General features: G+C 31.6%; 2 protein-coding genes across 2 annotated transcripts in view; both read right to left on the bottom strand.

Annotated features, from left to right (window-relative positions):
* Positions 1 to 9,291, bottom strand: part of LOC111637614 (patched domain-containing protein 4-like) — a 30,322-nt gene extending 21,031 nt beyond the window's left edge. Inside the window, exon 1 of the mRNA XM_023383137.1 lies at positions 9,185 to 9,291. The gene's annotated coding sequence lies outside the window, so the exon portion shown is untranslated. The remainder of the gene's footprint in view (positions 1 to 9,184) is intronic.
* Positions 4,814 to 10,899, bottom strand: part of LOC111637605 (patched domain-containing protein 3-like) — a 52,456-nt gene continuing 46,370 nt past the window's right edge. The window contains exons 4-5 of the mRNA XM_023383126.1: positions 6,361 to 6,687; positions 4,814 to 6,271 (exon numbers count right to left, since the gene is read on the bottom strand). Of these exons, the coding sequence (XP_023238894.1) occupies positions 4,956 to 6,271; positions 6,361 to 6,687 (1,643 nt within the window). The 3' untranslated portion in view covers positions 4,814 to 4,955. The remainder of the gene's footprint in view (positions 6,272 to 6,360; positions 6,688 to 10,899) is intronic.

The raw sequence follows: 10,899 nt of genomic DNA on the forward strand, positions 1-10,899 counted from the left end.
AACATTACACTCAGACAAGAATGTACCCAGTTCTTCAATTTTTTCACATTTACAAGTTTTCCATGTTCTATCTTCCATACTTCTGAGATAAGAATTATATTGTATAATCCGGATAAACCAGAAATCCAAATAAATGGGGTTCTGCTGTAAATAAAAACTATGTAAAAAATATTATCATAAACTTCAGTAACATGAATTTTATCAATGAAGATCAAATTCCTAATTTCTGTAAAGAGAGACAGACAAATTCATATTTGCAAATCATTAAGAACAATTTACCAACATAACTACATTAATTTAAATATCACATTTTAATAGATATAATGTTGATGATAGATGCAGACTAGTGAGATAATATAACAATGCTAACTGATCTTATAAACAAATATAAATAAAAAAAAAAACATGTCCATAAAACACAATATGTTTTCTCAAAAATTATTCATGCTTTTTTCAAAAATTTTATGGAACAAACCAAAAAAATCTATAATAAAATTACTACAGAACAATTCTATTCAGTGGTGCAATCAGGGGGACCAAGAGACCCTGGCACCCTTTAAAGAAAAAAGGAAAACAATACTAGAAAATTTTCCAAAAATATTTTCTTAATCAAAATTCATTTATTTTTATTTTTATTGTGTCATATATTTTATTTCCATAGTACTTATGAATTAGTGGTCATACAAGGTGGGAAGTTTATTCAATTTGCAAAAAACCTTTTTTTTTTTTTTTTTTTTTTTTTGTCAACTTTTGATGAGCGTCGACGATTCGACACTTATAATTTGCTTTCCTGACGATTTAACATAACAAATTTTTACATGTCTTTCCTTTTTTTCGGAAGGCTATTTCCAGGGCCTCACAATAATAGTTAATTAAAAGCTTTTTGAAATAAATATTTAATTTTTGCAGTTGATTATTTTGAAAATTACTTTTGACAACTACAAATTTAGGGAAAATATTTCTTTTGTTCTTACAATTTATAATAAATTCAAATAATGTACTACAAAATCTTCTTAAAATATTATTTTTATTTACAAAGGAATTGTTATATTTTAGATAAATGATTAATTAAATATGTTTATTTCATTTGGCCCTTTTCATTTTGTTTGTTTAATTTCCTTACTGACATGGAGGATTATTAAAAAAAATAACGCAAAGTGCAATAATGTAAATTAGATTAATAAAAATTATTAATTAATGTAAAGTAACTAAAAATTTAGAAAAACTGTAAAATCATGATAAATATAAATGTAAAGGTTTCATACGATTAACTTTAAAATATTTTATATTTATTTTTTTTAACATATAACTGCAAGATTTTTAAGATAAAATATAATAGGCCTACATGAAATGGAATAAGATATTAATGTTTATAATTTATAATATATGTCTTAAATTAATTTTAAGTTATACGTTTCCGTAGGCGACAATAAACAATTTGAAGGTGATTAGAATTTATTAATAGGCTATAATAAATATTCTAAAGCTACCCTCAGGCTTTCTTTCGTAACTTCCTTTTATAGTTTGGAACAAAAGTATTTTTTGTAAAAATATTTTATCGTATTTTTCCTAACAATATATATTTTTCCTTGATTGATATTATATTAATTAATTAATTAATGCATTAACATATATCTATTTAATAGAGCTTCAGAATAAATTCTTTCAGATAGAAAACCTTCAAATAATTTTCTACTAAATTACATAATTTATATTTTATATCTGGTCATTTCCTGTCGAAAGGTTGGATTATTTCAAAATTATTGGTTTAATGAGCTAATGTAACGTAACAAATAAGCAACCTGCTAAGATAGGATGCCTACCGTGAGGACTTTCTATAGGAAACACTATTCGGGTGTTATTTACGTGAAGAAAACGCGGAAAAGTTCACGTGACCAGTCTGTTCGTCAGGTGCCAACCCACCATCGACTAACAGTGTTCAATGGTTTTTTCCACTCGGCTAAATGTGGGCGCTAAATTATTCCTTATCTTTCCATTTCTAGCGTCCACAGTCATTGTGATTTCCAAGTTTTTCCGTATCGCATTAAGCGGCATATAATTAAGTTTTTATTAAATTTAATATATATTGTTTCTTATTTTTACTTTAAATTTAAGCGTGTAAATGTAAGCGTGGAAATGTAACGGTGCAAAGTCTGGTTTTGATATATTTTTATAAAAGTTTTCGAAAGAAAACTATTAAGAAACAAAAAATGTTACTTAAACTTTTATAGAAAAATTATGTTAAAAGACAAGAAGAATGAACACGTTTTAGATAAAGTTTAATATTATTTAATGACTCATCACACGATACACGTGTTGTAAGAAATTATCTTGTTGATAACTTTTTGACATTCTCTGGATTGAATAATTTGATTAAATAATGTTCAATGACACCAGATTTATCTTTTATTTCAATATTTTTGCCTTTATATATATATATATATATTTAATTAAACTCTGGAGGGCTAACAATGTAAGGCTTCACTGCATATCCTACATTGGAATCGTGCAGAGAAGCCTCACAATTTCTTCTTCACCCATTTTTCGACGGTGTCCATTCGTTCCTCTTACAGTTTTGTTAATTGGACGAAAAACGTTTGTGCTGACTTCGAGACGCTGCACGAGACATTTAAATGTGCCGCTATTATTCAGAGCCGAGTAGGATTTGGCCCATTGAGAAGGGTGTCGGATTTGCATAATGACAACTTCATCAAACAGCGCAATACCGACTATTTAATTTCTCGTTCATTTATATTCAGCTAATACGTGATGAAAGCAACTTCTATTATGTAATGTTTACGTGTACACCCAATAGAAGCCATTTCGAACCTTTTAACATATAAAAAATTTGTAGTATCTTTCCATTTCTACACTTTTCATCGAATTAACGAATAGAATTTTACAAAATTATAATCGAATTTTGTTGTTTTTTTCCACAAAACGTGTTTCACTGAGAAATTTTTTAAGAGATTACACATGCATTTTTAATTGACATTTTCCGCGACTCCTTTATTTCTTATTTTAAAGATTTTTATAACAAAATATAGTATGAAATTCTCGATTGCAAGTCAAATCTTCCGTAAATTCTAAATAGATGGATTCGGAGTTTAGAGTAAAACCCGAAATAAGCGAAATTATACAGGATACACCATTAAAAATGAAGCTGAAATAATATTTTTAATGTTTAAGTAAGTAAGTAACTTAATAAGTAAGTAAATAACTTAAAAACAATAAACAAATAAAATATTTTATATGTCCATTGACACACTCGAATGCATATCCTGTAATTTATAATTAAATTATTTCATTACTTATGTTATAATCTTAATCGACAATGCTAGAACATAATTCAGAGATCGACAACTTGAGGCTGTTTTTAAATTAGTAAATAATATAGGCCTACATATAACAAAATAAAATTTTTAACTTAAGTAAAAGGAAAAGATAACAAGTAAACGGAAACGCCACTTGTACTTTTTAAAAGACTTTCTACTTTCACTAATCACTTATCATTTCACTGTAAGAGTAAGAATATTATATAGCTACATATAAAAGCATTTATAAAGAACAGAACATCTAATTGCAATTATCAAGTCTTTGATGGCACAAAGAATAAAAATTAGACTATGCTCGTGAGAAATGCTTATTGTACAGAAAATAGAAAGATTTCCTTACTTTTATGACTGATAAAATAGTTGTTGTTTGTCCCAAGAATTTATGACTTTTTACTTCGAAAGATTCTAGCATTTCTGACTAACAAAGTCGCTTTGGTGTTCATTGTCATTGCGTTCATTCTACTGTTTTATTAAGTAAGTTTATTATAATTATATTATTTCCGTAGAATATTATCTATTTGGTTTTTTTGCGCGAAAGGTATAAAAAACAAGTTTATACATATTTTATCTTATTTATTAGATTGGTAAAAATTCGCTATTCTATGTTTTTAATTATTTGGTAAAAAGAGAAAAGTAGAAGAAGAAAATCGCGTGAATGAATAGACTAAATTTCATGCAGTTGTTTCAAGTTTACCACGATTTCCAGTATGTTTAATATATCAAGAAAAGTTTTCTAATAACAAAAAATCAAATGTACAAAGGCATTTTTTAAATAAACATAAAGCATTTGCAAAAAATTCTCGAGAGGGAAAAGAAAGAAAAAAGGCAGTAGAAGAACTTCAACGTAAAACGAACTTAAGTAAAGGTATTGTACATTCTCAAATTGAATAAAACCAAGTAACAATACAACTACTGCAAGTTTTGTTGCCTATCTAGAAATAGTGAAACGAGTCACATTTCTTTATGATCAACCCCGATCAGACCAATCTGATAAACTTCCTGTAATGTTTCGACCCATCCGGATGTTACTCCCGATCTTCCGGAGGAACAAACGGTTTTCTATTTCTGTTTTTAAGGAAAATCTCAGTCTCTTCGTCCGATCTCTGATTATAAAAAAGAAATACGAACTGATCACGAAAGATCTGGCTTCATCGTCATCTTCTGCGCCTCAATACACCGAAAGAAGTTGTCATCGTTCATTGCACCTTTAAAGATGTTCGAAAAGTTAAAACAAACTAAGGAAGATGAAGGAAAATAAGGGCAAAAATCATTCGAGAAACGTTAGACTGACTATAAAAAAAACGAACAAGTGAATATAAACTGGTTGTATAAAGTCGATAGGCAGTTAATACTACTCAGACTCTCATAGATACCTCGTCGCAGCTTCCACAACGATTGAACTAGCGCAGACAAAACTTGACATGACTATAGTTTCAGGGGATGTGTCAAACTCATCCATTCCCGGATGTTTACCTGAACTGACCTTTCAAAAACCCTATTCCGAGCAGTATGAAAAGTGAATGCTGCACATCACGATGTCTTCCTCAAAAAATAATTACTATATTATTAAATTATTAATTAAAATTGATGAATTAATGCCGAGAGCGCCTTGAAACGTATTTATGTACAATTTTCTGACGATTGATAACCAAAATTTGCCTGCCCGTCGACTTTGTGGTCGAGAGTTTTACTTTTTTTCTTTCTTTCGCACATTTTCGATTTCATATAATTCAGTGTCGATAAAATAACCGGCAAAAATACCAAAGCAGTAATAAAAGAAAACATAATAACCAAAAAAATTATTTTAAAAATCGTGACAAATATATACGCCAACGGAATGGTTAAAGGTAACACGGAAATTATTGTTGTTGCACTACCTTGAAATATTGCGAATCCTATACAATTGATACTATGACGAAGACGTTCATTGGAATCTTCAATGTCGCAATGTCTATAAGCATGAGACATATGAGCAGAGTAATCCACCGAAAAACCGGCGCACATGACTAAGACAATCATAGACACTGGATCCAATTCCACATCCCACAGAGCCATGTAACCCAAAGTGGAAATTTCAATAGTAACAATCGATAAAGCTACCGAAAACGTAACGACAACGTCTGGCATAAAGACGAAACAAACAAAAATTACAATTAACACAATACTACTCAACAGTTGAACAGTAAATTTTACATGCAAGTCAATGCTGTCGACGACATAATTAAAGAAGTGATACGAAAACACTGTGAATGGCATTTTATCAGTGATTTTCCTTAGTCTCTGTAAAGTCAAGTAGAATGATTTTTCGTCGATAGTGAAATCAGTCTGAGAAAGAAATCTGCTTCCAACGATAGCTGTATAGTCGGAGTTGAATGCAATATCATTACGAAATCGTTGTGCATAAGGATGACGTAGAAACATTCGGCGCAGAACGACAATAAAATCTTTTGTGTCGCTCATGTTGTACGACTTTACGATCGCAGACATTGAATCGTCTTTGACAAATTCTACAAAGCTTCGGAGCCAAGACTCGGTAAGAAAATTTGCAATTAATCCTTCTCTCTCCATTTCAGAGAAAAGTTTTTCTATTTGATTCTGAATTTCCACATCTGCATAATTGATTTCTTGATCGACAACGATTTGGATTCTGTATTCGTAATGGTTAAAATATTTAAAAACATTTTTATGATACTGCAAGTAATATGAATCGTATGCAGAAGAGTGGGAAAATGATCCTATACTATCTGTTTTTGTCACTCCCCAAATTCCAACTGCCACGTAACCTGCCATTATGAAGAGAATAATTGTCATGACATACCATAAGAATAAAATATTACCGAGCTTCGTCCAAATTGATGACGTAGGAGTCGTCGTGTGTTTAGTAGATTTCCAAGAATCGGTGGTGAAGAGCACTTTTCGAATCCATGAATGGTTTTCTAGAGAGAAAAATTTATTGTCATTACTTTCTTAAAGTGATTCGTTAAATATAACGAATCATTCTCCGAATGATTCGTTATATTTTTACCTGTTTGTGCACTTATTTTCGTAAAGAATAAAGAATGTCTTCCTTGTTTCTCTGCATATCCAAAGACTGCCATGCATGCACCAACGAACGTTATCTGATAAATATAACAGAAGAGAATAGCAATAGATGCGTATAAACAAAAATAAGATATGGCTCTGTAAGGTGTAAACAGTCCCGAAAGGAACGCTATGAAATTCGTTGCTGAAGTTACAGTAACAGAAATGGCGGATTCCAAATAAACTTCCGAGAGTCTGTCTGCAACAGTCTTCTGGGAATCGGTCCTTTTCCACGCAGCAAGAAAAACAAAAGCATCGTCCATGGCTACTCCTAAAAGGAAAATTGCATTCAATATTTATGATGAAAAAGTTATAAATTTAAGAATTATTGAATAACAAACATTATACCAAACTAACTAAAATAATTTGCAATTAAACTATAGTAAATTATCGTTATCTTTTACATCTACAAAACATTTTTGTCATGTGTAATATTGAAAGTATATCACTATCAAGCGTAAGCCGCTTTCAGACAGGCGACTGAGTTGTATGTAGCAAGCTACTCGATTCATCGCTATTTGCCACCATCGATTCATGCTAAAGTGGAAATTCATTATATTTGAATCTATGATTGAAATATAATGAATTTCCACTTTACAATATTCCACTTGTTTATACAGTAGACCCCTCTATAACGCTTAGATACATTCCACGTTATTCGAATTTTATGTTGTAGGAATCATTAAATACATGAGCCAATCGCAGCCCGACACGTTTGAAGTTTACGGACTAAAGCTGTTTGAAAGGTTTTCTTCTATAAAATTAACCGATTCTAGACTAATTCCTCTCAACATTTCCAAAACACGTATAATTTTTTGGGAATAATCCGTATAAACTATGCTATAAACAAAAAATTGTAGGATTACTTACCGAGTGTGCACCGTTCGACTACGCCGTTCCTCAAGGTTGTTTTCGTCGCGGAACAACGCACGAAACGGCGGCCGCGATTTCTGATAACGAATTTTTCGCAGAAAAATAACTTGTCCTTTGGAGACATCATTAATATAAATAATTTTTATGGCCGTTGAATAAGAAATNATTCAATGTAATATTTCGATAAATTTTATCAAAGCTAAAAATAAAGGAGAACAAGGAACAAATGTATCCTGTGATGACAGTCAGTTCCTGAGAGATCTTTATCTTCCATGACTAAAGGGCTGACTAAACCGAAAAGACTCGTGACACTACTCAGATTATCTTAATTCTTAATCTCTATTAAAGGAGAAAAATAGTATAAATACAGATACGCGCCAAATTCCGTGCACATTGCACACCGTGCAATATTCTCTTATTATAAACAAATAGCCCGGGACGCCCCCTAATGGGCGTTGTTTACAAATTTCCATGAAGCACGGTTCCTTTGATTTTTTTGTTTCTATCAATATGCTGTACAGCGCTGTTAAAGTCTCAATAGTAAGATTAGGTGAAGAGGTGGCGACCCCCCAAACTGTAGTCCCCTGTGCGAACAAAATGGCAAAGGAATCATACCCCTACTCGCGATCCTTCGCGAGATATAAGCCCCTGAAATAATAAATTCCTATTACAAATATACTGAATTATTTATATTGTTATATTGACCAAATAATAATTTATGGCCAAATGAATAATAATAATTGATATTGTTAATTTAAATAAGAATTAAAATTGTTAATTTGAATGTTTGAAATATGACACACGATAGGGGCGCCTCTAGTGTCCGTTATCGAACGGTTACGGGACGGACGGACGGATTGAATGGGTTATATATATAGATGTGTGCCATACTCCCGGGAATTGGAACTTCCTCTCACCAAATAGAATTGGGAAAAGTCAAGTTATTACAGAGGTAATATAATATCGTCTGTAAACTCTCTCTCACTCATATCGCTCATACTAGGGAGAAGAATTGGAAGTGATTTAGTTCATCCACTCGATTTAGTCATTCTTAGAAGCTGTGAGCTGATCCTCCAGATCCGACGACAAGAGGGCGATATCCCTCGAACGTATTCTCACAAAACATTCCATAATAATCAGTATTAAACTCGAAATAATGAAGCAATAAATACAGTAAGATGGGTCGTATGATATAATAAATATATAATTGAACTAGCTGTTACCCGCAACTTCGTCCGCGGAGGTTTTGCAAGCAAACCCCATTTACATTCAATATTTCAATAACTGTAGTAGTTGTTATATAACACCTACCGCTGAAGAGAATTGCCAAGAATCAAACGAACTATCTTCAATTTGATTAATTTACTGAAACGTTTACAATCGTTCTATAATCGAACCAATATGCAATAACAAATTTGAATTTAAAACGGATCGAACATTTTTAACATCGAAATAGATAAAAATATTTATAACAATGTCTGAAATGTTATCAATTTAATACACCTAAGTACTCGATGAAGACTAAACGTAGTTGAAAACAAAAAATCGCATCTAAAATAGTACAGTAGAAGCCATTCTTCCCATTAAGCCTTAAAACCCCCTCTCCCCTCCGCGGGGGAATTTCGAAAAATCCTTTCTTAGTGTGCGTTTTCATGACGTACCCTAACTGTGTACCAAATTTCACCTCTTTGGGTTAAGCTGTTTGCGCTGGGCGATGATGAATCAGTCAGTGAGTCATTCAGTCAGTCAGGACAAGCAATTTTACATATTTAGATATTCTTACTGATTTTTGCAATAAATTGGCTACTGTCGTGCATGAAATAAGAAGAGAAACTAACTTAATTTTATGTGATTTTCTTCCATAAGTACATTAAATAATTTTTAGAATTACATACCTCTTTATAATTCCTTTGTCACAGCAATAAATATAATCGTCTAACGATATAATTTTGAAGCTAGACTCCAACCAATGTCGAATTCTATCGGACTAGATACGTCTAATTACTAAATACATTATGCAACCAATTTGGCATTATAGAGAGGCGTTAGGCGCCATCTCTTAATAACTTTAAAAATTATAATTTTTAATTAATTAATTTAAATGATTTAGAACTATTTGAAGAAAACATTGGTTTGGAGCGGGACTCAAACCCACAACTAGAGGTCCGGATAGCGGAACTGATAATCGTCAGATATTAATTATTTAAATTGTTTAATTAAAAATTATAGTTATTAAAGTTATTAAGAGATGGCGCATAACGCATCTATTTTAACAAGAAAACAGCTTTTCAATAGTGGTATCCTGATTAGGAAGACAAGGTAACATAAAAAATTATTATCCAATCGTTTCGTTGATTGGGGCTAATTAACAATTTGCCGAATTTTAAACAACTTTCTATTATTTATAAAATATATAATGTAAGAACGCCGAATGGGTGGAGATTTTTATTCCTTTATCGTCGGGATGGTCTAAGGTCTTAGCGTATGTGGGTGGCGGTTTTTAAAGGCAGCAAAGACAAGTGTTTACAAAGGTAAACCGTTTATTCCGGACGCTTAGCGAGGGACATAGCCACGCGGGACGCCACGGCAAAGAGCCGAGTTTCCTTGTTGCCTTGTTGCCTCACTTATCACATTACCACTTGAAACACTACAAAATAAGGATAACTTTCTATTTTAATTTATAAAAAAAAATATTTTCCGAGCGTGTATTAACATTTTAGTTATTTTTTAAATAAAAATTGGTTACTTCTATATACAGTATTATTACTATTTTAATTTTGAAGGACACTAGGGAGGACCATAAATGTTTCAGTAACTTATATTTCTGCCTCTCCCTAATGTCCCTCTTACACGTTAAAGATAAATATTGGAAAAATATTTAACCATTATATTTTTATATTGAACGGAATTTACCTTACAGTAAAATATCTTCCAACGGAGCCATTTGGTCTAGGCCACACACTTATAGGAGTATCAGAACATTTATTACAAATTATTCGTTCAATTGTATTTCTTGTGTATTGAAAGATTTATACTTTTGTTAAATTTTAATATTTACAAAATACGGGATTTTTCAAAAGTAACGCGTCATAGATTGTGCGGAGAAGCTTGTAGGCAAATCATCGGGGGCAAGTGTATAGGTTTTGGTCATACCGGTACGATGTAGCATTTTGTGTCTGTAATACTGTCAAACGGAAATTAATTACACAAAATTCATATGCGTAGTCGACTTACAACTATTGAAGCCCAGCTTCATAGCTCTTTATGTTATGAGAATTGAACTGTTTTTGATACTTGTTACATAGACGATGGAAAGAACACGTTTTTTTATTGTTACTTTTAATCAAATAACATTAAATACAATAATAATAATAACCGGCAGTGTTTCCTGTATTGAATAGAACAATTCTCACAGCATACCGATTAGTCACAGAATATACAACTGGGCCTACATTAGTCGAAAGCGATTCGATCACGCATTTAAATTTTGTGTAATTAATTTCCGTTTGGCAGTATTACAGACAAGAAATGATGCATTATATAACCAATACACCATGCACTTGCTCCTGATGCTTTGTCTACAAGTTTCTTTGCACAATCTGCGATGGGG

This window comes from Centruroides sculpturatus, unplaced genomic scaffold (assembly GCF_000671375.1).
Source record: "Centruroides sculpturatus isolate CEXI.00-Female unplaced genomic scaffold, Cexi_2.0 scaffold842, whole genome shotgun sequence".
In the NCBI taxonomy this organism is placed as follows: Eukaryota; Metazoa; Arthropoda; class Arachnida; order Scorpiones; family Buthidae; genus Centruroides; species Centruroides sculpturatus.